Source organism: Podarcis tiliguerta, assembly GCF_965153285.1.
Source record: "Podarcis tiliguerta genome assembly, chromosome: 11".
In the NCBI taxonomy this organism is placed as follows: domain Eukaryota; kingdom Metazoa; phylum Chordata; class Lepidosauria; order Squamata; family Lacertidae; genus Podarcis; species Podarcis tiliguerta.
This window is the reverse complement of record NC_139544.1, coordinates 35739167-35754515: the sequence shown is the minus strand read 5'-3', so window position 1 is coordinate 35754515 and position 15349 is coordinate 35739167. Positions and strand designations below refer to the sequence as shown.

The following is a 15349-nucleotide window of genomic DNA, read 5'->3' as shown; positions in this document are numbered from 1 at the left end:
TTCCCGCCCTAAATTATGAACCCGTCCTTTAACTGTCCCCTCTCCCCCCTATACACCCTAATGGTACAGTCCACTACGGGGCGGAGTTTACGTCGGGAGCGAGGCGGCGTTTCGCGCATGCGTACTTTTTGCGCGATCCGCTGGCCTCGCTGCGTAGCTGTTGTTGTCTTTTCGGTTGGCGTGCTGCTCCCGCCCCTGCCAACCGCCGCCGTCGCTACCGCCGCCGCCGCCTCCACCACCCACCGAGCTCGCGCCATGGCAGACCCTCGCGTCCGGCAAATCAAAATTAAAACAGGCGTAGTGAAGCGGTGAGTATGCGAGGGTCTGGGCCTCGGCCACCTGGCGCGCGTCCCACAGCGGGCCGGGTCTGTGGAGCCTGGGACCGGGTGGTCAGTTGCCTTTGGCCAAAGGTGGGGTGAGTGGCGGAGGAGGCGCACGTCCCTGAGGGAGCGCCTAGGTACCTCACGTTGATGGACGTTAGTGCAAGGCCAGTGCTGTATAGACCTGTAAAGGGGTGTGTGTGTGAGAGAGAAAGTGTGCGTATGTGATATTTCGTTATTCATCCAAGGAACCCGGAAGAGCAACGTCCTCGGTCTGTTTGATCCCCGCAACGGCCTTGTGAGGTGGGTTAGGCGGGGAGTGACCATCCCGGGGGCTGGGTGGGATAACAACAACAACAATAATAACAGTAATAATAATAATAATAATAATAATGATAATAATAATATATTTATACCCCACCACCACAACAACAGTAATAATAATAATAATAATAATAATAATAATAATAATAATAATATATTTATACCCCGCCCATCTGGCTAGGTTTCCCCAGCTACTCTGGGCAGTTCACAACAGAATATTAAAAACATGATGAAACACCAAACATTAAAAATCTTCCCTGAAAAGGGCTGCCTTCAGATGATGGAACCTGCATCACTCCATAATAACACAAGAGCCCCACTGGATCAGGCCAATGGCCCATCTAGTCCAGCACCCTGTTCCCACAGTGGCCAACCGCATGCTTATGGGAAACCTGGCTTTGGCCATTCTACTCCACTGCCCTCTTTCTCAGTATTGGTCTTGAGCTTAAGGCTCAGCCCCAGGAGTAAGGTTCTTAACGTAGGGTAAACAGTAATGGCACTTAGCTTATGAGTTGTTGTTTCTTCCCCCCCTCTCCCCACCCTCTCATACACATAATCCTGCAGGTGTGTAGGATTAGGCGATATGGACTCTAGGTCAGTGCTGTGGCTTCCAAGCAATTTTGATTCCTGGCAGTTTAGAAATGAAGCACTGCCTTAAATGCATATCTCTTAAGAGACGCAGCACAATGAGTATTTAAAAGCACTTCTCAGTGTGGCCAGATACCAAACGTTGTCAGCAGTATAGTGTGCAGATTTTAACTGAAAGAATGGTCCAAGTGCTTTTATTTCAAAACAAAACAAAACGAACTACAATATATTTCTTAAAGATGGATGATTTAAATTGGGTTAATGGTTGTGTAGATGAATCAAAGGGCACAAGTTACCTCAAGGTGAGTAATCTGGGTTAAAGAAGGGTGTTGTGCAAAAACACTAGAGTGCTTGCAAGGAATGCTTAAGAATGCACATCTTGATCTGGATTACTTAACATGGTATAATGGCCATCCACCCCTGATTCTTGCTCACAATCACTACATCATGTGGCAAACATTCCTTCTTTTCTAATGACTTTTTACTTACATAGTCCTATATCATTGTACCATCAAGGTATCATTTATATATTATCTAGTGATGCATGTGTGAATTGGGTCTATCCTGATGGATATATTGATAGGTAGTTAGATTTATTATAGGATTTATTATAGGGCTATTAGTCTAGATTAATATTAATATTAACCAATACTAATATTAACCAATCAATCAATCTAGACTAATAATAGCCTAGATTAATATTGATTACATGTGTCTAGGTAAATACTGGGGGAATTTGACAAGAGGCAATGTCCTGTCTTCCCATTCAGAGTATCACAACTTCATAGAAAAGTAATGAACATTCACTGTTTTTGAAACCCTAATCTCAGTGGCAAAGAACAGAAATCACTGGCTGCAACTTCTTTTGTATGCTAGCAATTGGGTGGGTGGGTCAGTTCTTGAGATTTTAATCTAATAAACACAATTCTGAAATGTGGGAGACACTGATTAAGCTCTTGACTCATGCAGATGTCTCTGCCTTTGGTTCAGACTTTGTTTCCAGTTTGAGTCAACTTTCTGAAGACTGGCTGAAGGCTCAGTCATGTAATTAAAATGTTTATGTAAAACCCAATGGCCAGTCTGCTGTCACAAGTACCTGTGAAAATGTACCTGTCTCCACTAAACCAACTTGATGCTGCTCAAGTAGCTTTGACAGCAAGAGAACAGCTAGCATTCTGTTAAGATTGCCACATGTCCTTTCATTTAAGAATAGAATTTGAGACCTGTTAGAATATAATATATATCCTTTATTTCAGAAACCCAGAGCTTCAGAGCATTATATTAAACTTAGGCCAAATCCAGAAAAGTTTTTTGTTTTGATTTTAAAATACTTATTTGACACTCTTTTTAGAATGGCAACAGGTTGTGAACTGGGCTTCTAATTTCTGAGCAAAGTGTTTATTTAACATATTGTGTCTGATAAAATTACAAGTGGAGACCTGCAGCAAAATGTTAACCCCAGCCCTTGACAGGAATGTTCTTCATTGGGATGCCAACTAGCCTGAAATAGGAGCCTTATAATGCTGTCTTCATCCCACAAGGGTAAAAGTTTCAAGATATGGCTTAGGACATTTTTTTTAAATCCAACCATCCTGAAACCTTTGTCCACTGTCCTACATAATACTGGTCTCAAACCTGAGTGCCTTATATACAGTAGGAATAGGAGTAGTAGGGTGTGAACAGTGAATATATGTTCTTTTTTCTTACCTTCCTGTGTAGTTTAGGAGCCAGAGGTTTTTCTCCTCATGAAGCACATACACTGTACTCTCCTCTCCCTTCAAGATACTGTTAAGATAAGGGTGAAGAACCTTGGGCTTGGGTCTCTCTCTCTGTGTGACTGTGGTCCTCCATCCCTTTAGCATTTTCTGTAGCCCCACACACTTTACCACTCTGCTCTCTACTCTCTTTAAGTGCTTTTGCTTGACTGAAATATGTCCTTGTATTGTGATCACTTCTTGCTTGCTTGGATGAGGAGATGGGAGGGTTGGTAGAAACCTGACTTCTGCATGACTGGAATGTGGCCTACTATATAAAGTGAGCTGCCTGATATGTGACCAGGTCCAGCCTCCACACTTTTATTTCCTGATGAGATCAGCAAAATTGAAATAAATGCAATATTTATTTTCATATCAAATCTAAACTTATGTATTGCTTTAACATAAAATACATCAATAATAGCTTTGCATTAAAAATGTATTATTAATTGTATTTTTAAAAGATTTCATGACCTTCACAAAACTAATTTGAGAAGCTGGTATTAGTTCACCGTTCTTTTTGTTGACTGGTAAAAAGTGGCTAAGTAATTTGCTTAATGCTCAAGAGTTTGTGTGTCTGATGGGACAATGATTGAATTTTGAAACATTTTGAGAAGTGCAGTTCTATTCATAACTACTTGGAATTAAATCCCCTGGTGGTTCACTTCAAAGTAAGTGTAAATAGGATTTGCAAGTTCAGTCTGAGAACTTCTGATAGTTCTTGCATATCTAATAAAAATGCATGGTATTAAAATATGAGTTGTTTAAAGTATTGATTTTTGAAAATTCAGTCACTCCTGGTTTTTGTTTTAAGGTGGGCTTTAGATCTTATTAAGCATTCTTCAGTATATTCAAGTTCCCTGTATAGGGTGACAATAAAACCACCACCACAAATCACAGAACACATATTTCAATTTGAGGGTTGACTTGAGGTGCATTGGATTCATTATTTTGTACCTTGACAGTGCTGAAAAGCACCATATCTGTGATTTCTACTTTTCAGTCAGTGGAGACAGTAGTCATCTGCAATCTGATGGTGGAGAGTAGGGGTGGGGACGTATGAAAAATTATGCAACTGAAAGGGGTTCCACTTTACTAGCTTGGGGAGTATTTGTGAGTGTTCACATGATAAACTTCTCTCTCATATTCTGCCCTCTTCCCCCCACCCCCTGAGTCTTGAGTTGCCAATCAGAACCTTAAGAAACACAGAGCTGAAAGAGGAAATGGGAATGAGTGCCGCTCTTCCAACACTCACCTTCAGATTTATGTACTTTTCAAGGAAGGAAAAGGTAGCCACCTTCTTCTTTGGCGATCACTCGTAGCTGAGTAAGATTGGCTTCCATGAACACGGTCTTAACAGTAAGTCCGTAAGTGACTGTGGAGGCCAATTCTGGATCCACACGTCTTTTCATGGTGGGGACATAAGTTTCCAGGCGAGAGTAGATCATGGTGAAGGTTTGCCAAACGTGCCTTCCTCTTAGCACGTTTCTCCCTTTCGTCCTGAGTTGGAGTTGAGCCTGTGTTTCCCAGTTGTTGGCGTTTATGCTACATTTTTTTAGATTTGCCTTGAGAGAGTCTTTAAACCTCTTTTGTTGACCACCAGCATTACGCTTTCCATTTTGAAGTTCTGAATAGAGTAGTTGCTTTGGAAGATGATAATCAGGCATCTGAACAACATGACCAGTTCAACGAAGTTGATGTTGCAGAATCATTGCTTCAACACTGGTGATCTTTGCTTCTTCCAGTATACTGGCATTAGTTCGCCTGTCTTCCCAAGTGATGTGTAAAAATTTTCGGAGACACCGTTGATGGAATCTTTTGAGGAGTTGGAGATGGTATTTATAAGTGGTCCTTGTTTCACAAGCTTACAGTAAGGTTGGTAGTACAATAGATTTGTAAACAAGCATTTTGATTTCCCTGTGAATGTCCCGGTCCTCAAACACTCTGCAATTGGAAGAAAGCTGCACTTGCAGAGCTCAGGTGATGCTGGATTTTGGCATCAATGTTGGTCCTTGTGGAAAAAGATAGCTGTCCAGGTAGGAGAAGTGATCAGCACGTTCCAACGTTACACCATTGAGTTGGGTTTGTGGTGCTGCAGAGGGGTTGTTTTGTGTTTGTTGGTGCAACACTTTGGTTTTTTGGATGTTGAGCAATAGGCCAAGTTTTTCGTAAGCTGCTGCAAAGATATTTAGGATGGTTTGGAGGTCATAATCTGAGTGTGCCCACACTACATTGTCATCAGCATCCTGAAGCTCTGTGATGGAAGTTATGGTGACCTTACTCTTTGCTTTCAGCCTAAACAGCTTTCCATCTGTTTGATACCTGATTTCTACCCCAGTGGGGCGTTTCCCTTCAACAATGTGTAGGATCATGGCTATGAAAATAATAGAGTTGGGGCAATAACACAACCCTGTTTAATACCTGATCCCACTGTGAATCGTTTGCTTTGATAGCCATTGTTATCTGCAATTGTTGCTGTCATATTATCATGGAGGAGCGAAGGTTGTTTACAAATTTATCTAGGCAGCTGATTTTCAGAAGGACAGTCCACAGGGCATTATGATTTACAGTGTTGAAGGCCTTAGTCAGGTCAATAAATACTATATACAGGGGATGGTTTTACTCTCTGCATTTTTCTTGAACAGTCGAGCAGTGAAAATCATATCCACTGTCCCCCTAGAAGGTTGAAAACCATTTTGGGATTCAGGAAGGATAGCCTCGGATATAGTTAGGAGACTTTGCTAAGATCTTTGCAAGAATTTTTCTGGTTGCAGCTAATAAAGAGATGCCTCAATAGTTTCCACAATCCATTCTGTCACCTTTTTAAAAAAAGGTTGATAATTTTGGCATCCCTAAAGTCTGCTGGGATCTCCTCTTTCTCCCAGATTTTTTTGATGAGCTTGTGAAGTTGTTGTGTAAGTTCAATTCCACCCACTTTAAAGACTTTGGCAGGTATTCCATAAGGTCCACTGGCTTTGTTGTTTTTCATTTGGTTAATACCTGTACACAACTCTCAGATTTGGAGATACTGCAAGTTCATCTCTAATTTGTTTTTTTGGAATTTGTGAGAAGTTAAGGAGATGTTTATAATGTTCTTTCCAGCGCAGTGCAATAGCTTCTTTATCTTTTAGAAGTGTGGTACTGTCTGTTGAGCGTAGGGGGCATATGCCATGATTTATTGGCCCATAGATGGTCTTTGTGGCTTTAAATGTGGCTTCTATGTGTATCATGAGTGTCAGCTAAGTGCTGGTCTCTTGAGCTTTTTTTTATCCACCAGGTGTTCTTTAGCTCTCTGGTTCTTCTTTGAACCTCAGCCTTAATGTTGGCATAGGATTTTTTCTTAGTGGTGCAGTTTCTATCTCTTTGCCAGATCTGAGAGGCCTTCCTTTTCTTTTCAATGTGTTCAGTCTCAATCTCACTATCATTTTCATCAAACCAGTCCTGGTGTTTCTTGGTTTGGTATCCAATAGTTTGTTTGCAGGCAGCAATAATGGATGTTTTAACTTGGTCCAGTGTTCCTTGATGTTATCAGGGAACTCCAAAAGCAGATGGTCCTTAAGAGTCATTTGGAGGCAATCTCGCTTAATAGGATCTTGAAGGGCTTGAGTGTTCATTTTGTGCCTTGGTTTCCATCCTTGAAGCCTGCATTAAGGTATAATCTTGATAGCCATTGTGGAACATATTAATCAGTGATCTTTCCAGCGGTTGTTGTCACTCGTCATAGCTCTGGTAAGGAGCACATCATGGCGATCTTCAGCTCGGACAATTATGTAGTCTAAGAGGTGTCAGTGGCAAAGCGACATTCTGTTTTAGCGATTATCTGCCAGAGTAGAAGCAACAACAGAGAACTTGCTATTTCTCATTGTGTGAAAGAGCACTGAGTTTCAACCACCAGTTACCTGGGGGTACTGAGCTGAAGGGAGGTACAGTCTGGCCTCTGCCACCAGCCAGATGACCTATGGGCTGCTGGGAGGCTATGCCCTCTTTCAGGAGATCATCATGGTAAGGGGCATACAAACCTGGTTCCATCCATCAGCTAGTGAAAGAGCACCTGCTCCAATGCTTGCTTGCTTTTTCATTCCCTTATCTTTTTGTATCATGTCTATTAGATTGTGAGTCTGCTGGCAGTCTCTGGATGTGCAGTATGTGGGGCACTTTCCCACCCTATTAGCGTTAAAAAATAATAAAGGCCTTGGTGAGCTTGGGGCTGAGTGCACTCTTGCCATCTCTCTAGTACAGATACTTGTCTGTCTTTAAAACACACATGCAACAAAGTGGCAAACATCAGTAGAGCTAGCACCCCTCCTAAAATTTAACAAACATTTTAAAAATAACTAGTTTAATGACGATATTTCATTCACTTTTAGAAGTCTCTGTGTGTTCTTCCACAGTGCTAGATTGCACACATACTTAAGGTGTTTTTGTGTGCGTAAAGGGTAAATTTCAGTACAGCAGCCACAAAGTTATCCTTCACCCATATCTGAACCAGATATTACATTATTGTCATTGAAGGGGCACTTGAACCTCTAGTATGCAGATGCTAAATTGTGATTGAGATATATATTCACAGATTGTCTTCATAAGTCTCATAGCTAGCCTTTGTTAAAAGTTACCTATGTACAGTAACTGCAATTATTGTAATATTTTTGCTAGGCTGACATAAAAGCTGTTGACTCTATTTGAATCTGCCTTAGCTAAATTCAAGCTTAAGCAATATATGTGCAAATAAATGAATTTTCCGAAATGGTTATTCTTTAGCTGTTTCAAAATTGTAGTGGCTTTAAAAACTGCTGTGAACACAGTATGTTGGGGCATGTGAAAATAGCACTGACATTTGCCCATAGTTTCCCTCTGATTAAATGAAAGTGACACCAGTAGATTAGAATGAGACTAAGACAATTCACATTGCAATTGTGTTAGTTTAACTTTAACAATCTTTTAACACTCTTGTTTAAATGTAGCTGACATACCATAATTACAAATCTACAAGCCTTGATTATAGAATTTTGCATCATGAACCTATGGGAGAAGTGTATTGATTTTTTGGTAAGGCAGTCCTTTTTAGAAACCACCTTTCCAAAACTGTTGAATCTTCCCAAGTTTGTTCTCTTGCCTGTGGCTCTGACACATTGCTACTGTTTTATAAACAACCATAGTGCCAAGTTTGACATAGCTTGTTAATATTTTATTTTAGTTTTTAAAAAGTACAAGCTCTTTAAAAAGCCTGAATAAAATGACTTTCCTAATCTGAAACAATTTACTGAACACTAATAGTTGGTGAAAATAGATGCAATAGCCCTCAAAATTCAGCAGAAACCATATGTTAACCTTACGTTGGAGCCACCATGACTCTTAAGCCTCCTCCCCTATTTTGGTATTTAGAAGGCCTGCGTAAGGAATGTGTTGTGCACAGTAGGGTTCCAACCAGGCACCTGTATTGCTGTTTTGGCTGAGGAACACTGTTTCTTCCCTCCCTTACTGTCATAAAGTTACAGTTGCAGTAGTGATACGTGTTTGGTGAATATAACAGCTGCTACAGTGGTACCTCGGGTTAACTACTTAATTCGTTCCGGAGGTCCGTACTTAACCTGAAACTGTTCTTAACCTGAAGCACCATTTAGCTAATGGGGCCTCCTGCTGCTGCCATGCCGCCGCAGCATGATTTCTGTTCTCATCCTGAAGCAAAGTTCTTAACCTGAAGCACTATTTCTGGGTTAGCGGAGTCTGTAACCTGAAGCGTGTGTAACCTGAAGTGTATGTAACCCAAGGTACCACTGTATTTGGGATTAGAAATACACAAACAGCAACTGAATAGGTGTAAGAAAAACCAGTGATAGAGTTGTTAGCATCCATCTGTCTTGAGACAGAGGAGTGTGCCTCTGAAGTGTTCTCTCCAAGGTACAAGCCTAGGTAGTGTGTATGGAGATCCTGGGCTGCCCAGACAGCAAGACCTCCCCTTGTTGGACCCCCCCCCCCCATTGGCCCGTTGGGGACTTTTAAAAATGGTTGTAAGGACATGGTTAGCCAGCTGGGTCATCAGGTTTCAAATTTATCACACACTTCCAAGTTGCTTTGTTATGGAGCTTGCATCCCAGCAGCAGGTGTCTGCCTATCTCCAGCAAGGGTGGAGAACCTTTGTTCTGTCGTGGTCCTCCTTTCCTCAGGTGTAGTATGTTGGGAGCCTGTATGACACCAGCAGTAGGCAGGGCTAAAGTGGATGGAGTTTGCAGGATTCTGCAGCTTTCTCTCTCTCCCCCTCCCCACTCCATTTCTGTTTTTTCTTTCCCACTTTCTGTCCTCCCTCACGGCGTCTTCCCCTGCCCCTACTAGCCCACTGCAAAGTTTGTTCCCCCGAGGCTCACCATGTAGCAAGCAGTTACATGTTTTTTTCCCTCAAAGAGGAAGAAATTCCAGAGGAGTGGTCTAGAGAGAAAAAAGTGGGCTTTCAATAACCATAGGGTAGCTTGATTTTTTTCTGGGAGCCTCCTAGGCTATAAATTCCTCATCACTAACCGACAGAACCTGTGCTGTGGAATTCTTAGAAGGTAAAATTTTATAACAAACTGACTAGTTGCTTTGTTATATGGTATCTATCTCTGTGTTGTTGTTTTTAAAAGCTTGCTATCATATTCACAACATGAAATCTAGACAACTGGGGGAATTCTTACCCTCTGCAGTTCAAAGCAAAGTAATATTGTCATATAAACAGGACAACCGAAATTTTGATCTCACTAGCCCACTCCAACCCCCCTGCTGGTGTCTACCTACCATTTCCTGCCTCCCACTTAACCTATGGGATTCTGCCTTCTTAGTATTCATCCAAACAACCCAATATTCAGCTAACTGGAGGATTTCTTAAATTGGATTTTTAAAGTTAGATATTGATGAGTTCAGTGCTTTATATTTTATGAATTTAATAGATTTTTATGCACTGCTGAAGTTTAATGATTGCATATTTTTAATCCTTAAATTAGAAAATTTCTAAATACTTGAATGATCAAACTGACAATTGAGCAAGCATTTCTATGGGTCTAGATTTTTCTGTTCCTCATTCAGGTTACAAATTGATTACCTATCAACCCTTCCAATCAATTAATTGCTTTAGGTTCCTAAAGCAATTGTTTTCTTTCTCTCTAGGGAGTTCTGATTTTTATCTTAAGTAGGATATGTCATCTATTTACACTAGCAATTTTTATGCAAGTAATTTGTGTCCCTTGCAGAACTGATTTAATGTTATACTTATAAAATACCTTGTGAAGGTTATGCTCATACTTTTTCTTATCTGTTTTGTTTGTGTTAATAGACCTCAAGGAAATAAAAAATGTGTATGTTTTTATATTGTAAACCGCCCTGTGATCCTCTGATGAAAGGTGGTATAGAAATTTAATTAATAACAACAATATTATGTTTTGAGCCTGAAACTTTCCTATAAACTACCCTCTAATAACTGACATTAACTATAATAGATCTAATTTCATTCCATTAAAATGTTTTAAATTCAATTGAATTTTCAAAATATGACTTGTATGTGAGTAAATTGTGAAGAGAAATAATTGCTAAAAGAAAGGTAAAATAAATATGGTAGTTTCTGTTAGTGGTGCAGCTTTGATGTAGTCCTGTTGGAGTCACTGACAGAACTTTTGAATAATTGCTTTGAGGGTTGCAACATAGACTATTTTTCTGACCACATGTGAATTCCAGATCTTTTTATGTGAGTTTTGTTGGCTTGCATCACTTGCACCAAATTTCACTCTACAGTGGTACCTCGGGTTAAGAACTTAATTCGTTCTGGAGGTCTGTTCTTAACCTGAAACTGTTCTTAACCTGAGGTACCACTTTAGCTAATGGGGCCTCCCGCTGCTGCAGCGCCGCCACCACGTGATTTCTGTTCTCATCCTGAAGCAAAGTTCTTAACCCGAGGTACTATTTCTGAGTTAGTGGAGTCTGTAACCTGAAGTGTCTGTAACCCGAGGTACCACTGTAGTTGCAAGTGTCATGGAAAAACCAGTTTAGGGTAGAATACAGTCAAGTGCTCCTGAGAACTGGGTTATTTATCTGCATTCAATGCCAAAACAGCAATACTCAGCTTGCATATATTTTATAATTTGGTGTTTCACAGTCATGTATTTATAATTTAGAAAATTATAAATTTAGTTAAATTAAACAGAGCTTTACCTAAATAAGCTTATATCCTAGGGAGATATGCTATGTATTTTTTTAAAAATGAAAATTTCTGTTTGTTTGGGATAAACTGGCACACTTACTGCCCAGTTGGTTATATGATCCATCTAGGTAGCTGTGTGCTTAAGGACTTCCCCTTTGCCAGCTGTGAAAGGGGAACGAGCTGCATAGAGCTCCATCTGCCATTATTGGCAATGTGAACCTTGTTGTGCATCTGAGGTTCTGGATCGCAGCCTTTGACTTTGAGATGGCTGGCTAGATTGCAACTGTTGAAGCTTTCGTTAATAATGTGGCTTAATCAAAGCTCTGAGATTGCATATATATATGCGCAAAGTCAGATATTTCTGAATTGGCATATGGCTGTTTTTAAGTTCTTAAGGGTGGCAAAACAAAAACTCTGTATATTTCGTTTAGTAAACAACTTGAATATTCAACTATAATGTAATAAGTATGACTAGTCTGCTTTTGTTTTTGTTTTTAAATCGTATCATAAGGTGAGATACAATTCTTCTTAATAAAAACTACAGTGGTACCTTGGGTTAACTACTTAATTCATTCCAGAGGTCCGTTCTTAACCTGAAACTGTTCTTAACCTGAAGCACCACTTTAGCTAATGGGGCCTCCCACTGCTGCAGTGCCGCCACCATGTGATTTCTGTTCTCATCCTGAAGCAAAGTTCTTAACCCGAGGTACTATTTCTGGGTTAGCGGAGTCTGTAACCTGAAGCGTATGTAACCTGAGGTACCACTGTAATCAAGAATATAATATTGTTTATTTATACATAAAATGTATAGCCTGCCTACTTTTCAGTGCCATCATGTTTGAAGATAAAACTAGAGGCTTTTGTGGTGAGCCTCAGCTTCTTCTGGACTCTCCTTTGATTCTTTCTTCTTCCCATGTTCTTTTCAGCCATAGTTTTAAGAAAAATCTGTGAGATAGTTAAAAGTACCTTTGTTTGATGCAAGATTTCCCATCTATGTGAAAGGAAGCTTAAAATTTATCATAACATTTGTTCAGGGATAAAAGCAATTTGGATTTTGGTGAGCTAATATATTGGTGAAATTACCTCTGTGTGCTCATTTCAGCACACTCATAATCTGCTTAACCATCCTAAATATTTGCAAAATAGGGATTATTACAAAGATCCTGTAAACTTTTAGGTAAAAGGTAAAGGGATCCCTGACTGTTAGGTCCAGTCACAGACGACTCTGGGGTTGCGGCGCTCATCTTGCTTTACTGGCCAAGGTAGCCGGCGTACAGCTTCCGGGTCATGTGGCCAGCATGACTAAGCCGCTTCCGGCGAACCAGAGCAGCGCACGGGAACGCCATTTACCTTCCCACCGGAGCGGTACCTATTTATCTACTTGCACTGTGTGCTTTCGAACTGCTAGGTTGGCAGGAGCTGGGACCGAGCAACAGGACCTCCAGAACGAATTAAGTTCTTAACCCAAGGTATCACTGTACTGAAGCTGTTATTGAAGGTGTGCTTGAACTGTGTTCATACCTTTGTAGCCCACTAAAGAGAGGCACAAACACACAACAAAAAACTCAAAGTGTGTTAACTCTAAAGATGGAAGGAATGAAATCAGGTAAATGGATATTTAGGGTTTTTTTATAGCTTGTGTTGATTAAATCTTTCTATGAATCAGAGTCCTTATGAGGGACTCTATACACTGAGGTGCACAGTTTGTAGGCTCATCAGGGGCCAAACAGTTTGTCCTACTGAATTAATTCAGCATGTTTGCAGTAGATATAGTTATAATGCGTTGGTTAGAGCTCCATCAGTTTTTCTTGACACGTATTCTTCTAATGATATTTACAGTCCAGTATAATGTTGCAGGAAAAATAGGAGCAGATTGAAGCCAGATGTGTATTTCTTTTTATATAAACTGTCCTGGGAATTTAATAGAAGGGCAGTGTAAATATGGCTACAATAAAGATGTTAAATATTTCTGGTGTACTGTAGGCTGCAGGGGAGACAGAACCTAGATCATTGTTACTCTGTATCTAGAGGATAAATTCCCCTGAGCAAATTTTGTAGTAATTTTATTTTATTACGAGCTTGTAAATAACCAGTTACAAGCTTGCACCAGCAGTGATCAGCATGGAACCAAAAATGTTGGCTGCCCTTGGTAGCCACTCAGAATTTACTTTTGTTAGAACCCTTTCCCTCCAATACATGTTTGCTTGGAAATAAATTCCATTATGTTCATTGGAACTTAATCCTAGGTCAGTGTGCGTGGTTTGTAGCTGCAGTTCTTGCTTCCCTTCCCTACAAGGAGGTGTTTGTTTTGACTGTGATTTGTGACTATACTGTGTCAGAGGGAACGATATGGACTTGCATATGGGGTAAATATACAGTACTGCAAGCACCTGCACCAGCCAAACAGCTAGCCTCAACTTTCTCCTCCTGACTTGGAGAGAAACATTGGGACACATTCTGGTGACAGGCAGTTCAGGTTATTGATGTGCCTTTGTTGCCTGTGTCCAAAATAGCTTAATTTCACCCTGTAGCTTGGAGCTGGTTAGAGGATGGCAATCTTTTCTGTTACTGTGCTGAGGTTTCTGAAACTCAGTACAGTTATAGTTGATGACCCCATCCTGTCCCCAACTCAGAGCTAGACAGGAAAGGTTGGAGTTCCATTAGCTACCCTCGTCTGACACACTTGCAATGGGAATGTGGGTCTCTAGTGCTTAAGGATTGTATTTAGCCTTTCAGTTCCTCTTGGAACAATATTTACAGTAGGCATTTACACCACTTGTATTTCATCCCAACTTACATAAATTGGGAAGGTCTTGGTACTTTTACAACATCAGCATGCCATAAATTACTAATATTGAGTGTGCATCCGCAGGTAGGCCAGTAATTATTTTCTTGGCTACATATCAGTGCACACATACCCTTTCCTGCAGTTGTTCCCACTCAAAAGGAGAATTATGGAAATTAAGTATACATGCTTTCTGTTGTATTCATAAATGCCCTATGTTGCACTGTCACTTAAGATATAACTATAAATCATTTTTAAGGAGAGACTCTGTCTCGGTGATAGAAAGCATGTATTCCATCCAAAAGTATTTCAGTTCAATCCCAAGTCTTTATAGCTATTAGTACCAACCAAAAAGTCATAGAAATGTTGCAAGCTTTCTCCAGAGCTCTTCATCTACCAAGATGTTAAAGTATAGTGGGGGTGAGGAAAATAAAAGGTGCAGAAACGAGGGTCAATATTGTAGCTATGACATCACCTTGTAGACTTTTTTCCAGTATGGAGATCATATGCTGTGTAAGTTCCAGGTGCTATGATACCAGGCTATACACACCTAGGATTCTGGGAGGATGAAGTAATGGCTGCTTTTCCCATTGAGAAAATAAAGCCTAGCCTGTGACCCATATCACCATCTTGAACACAAGAAAAGCCCTGCTGGATCAGGCCAAAGTCCTGTTTGGTTCAGCATCCTGTTCTCACAGTGACCAACCAGTTGCCTCTTGGAAACCCAAAAGCAGGTCTCGTGTGCAAACACACTCTCCCTGCTTGTGATTCCCAGCAACTTAGAGCTGAGTGTGCAAAGCTGACCTTATGGCTACAACTCTGAGCCTTTTTTTTTTTACTCCCCGCCCCCCCATCTCACCACACCCTACTTTATTTCTTTCTTGCATCTCTGATGAAGTGTTCTAGAGAACTCAAAAGCTTGCCACATTTTTTGTGAGTTGATTAGTCCTAATAAAAGTGTTGTGCAACTGTAAACTTTTTTTCTGTATAGGCTAGCATGGCCATTTTGGCTTATTTTATAAGATAGCATTGTAAAGCAGATATCCTGACTTATACTTGTACCCTTGATTATATTTACCAGAGCAACTAGCAGATTAAATGAGAAAAAAAATGGATAAGTTATACAAAATAGTATAAGAAAAGCCAAATAAGTCAGTTTTTTTTAAGTAACTGGAGGAAATACACAGTGGTGAGCAACAGAAGCAAGGTAGAAATATTTAAGAAAAAAGTAGTAGGAAGGGGTGGAAATGGGGGATCTTTTATACTATACCCCAAATCCAAATAACTAGCAGCAACAACGCAAAATTGGTGCTTTCCACGGTTAGTAAGCTCTATGTCATAGTTTTGAGTTGTTAATTGGAATACCAGAATGTGGTATGATGTCGCTTTCAAAATATACCTTTCTTGACTTTAT

General features: G+C 40.3%; 1 protein-coding gene across 1 annotated transcript in view; it reads left to right on the top strand.

Annotated features, from left to right (window-relative positions):
- Window positions 1-45: 45 nt before the first annotated feature.
- The window catches only part of TBCA (tubulin folding cofactor A), a 33306-nt gene continuing 18002 nt past the window's right edge, over window positions 46-15349 (top strand). The window contains exon 1 of the mRNA XM_083404424.1: window positions 46-308. Coding sequence (XP_083260550.1) covers window positions 61-308 — 248 coding nt within the window. The 5' untranslated portion in view covers window positions 46-60. The remainder of the gene's footprint in view (window positions 309-15349) is intronic.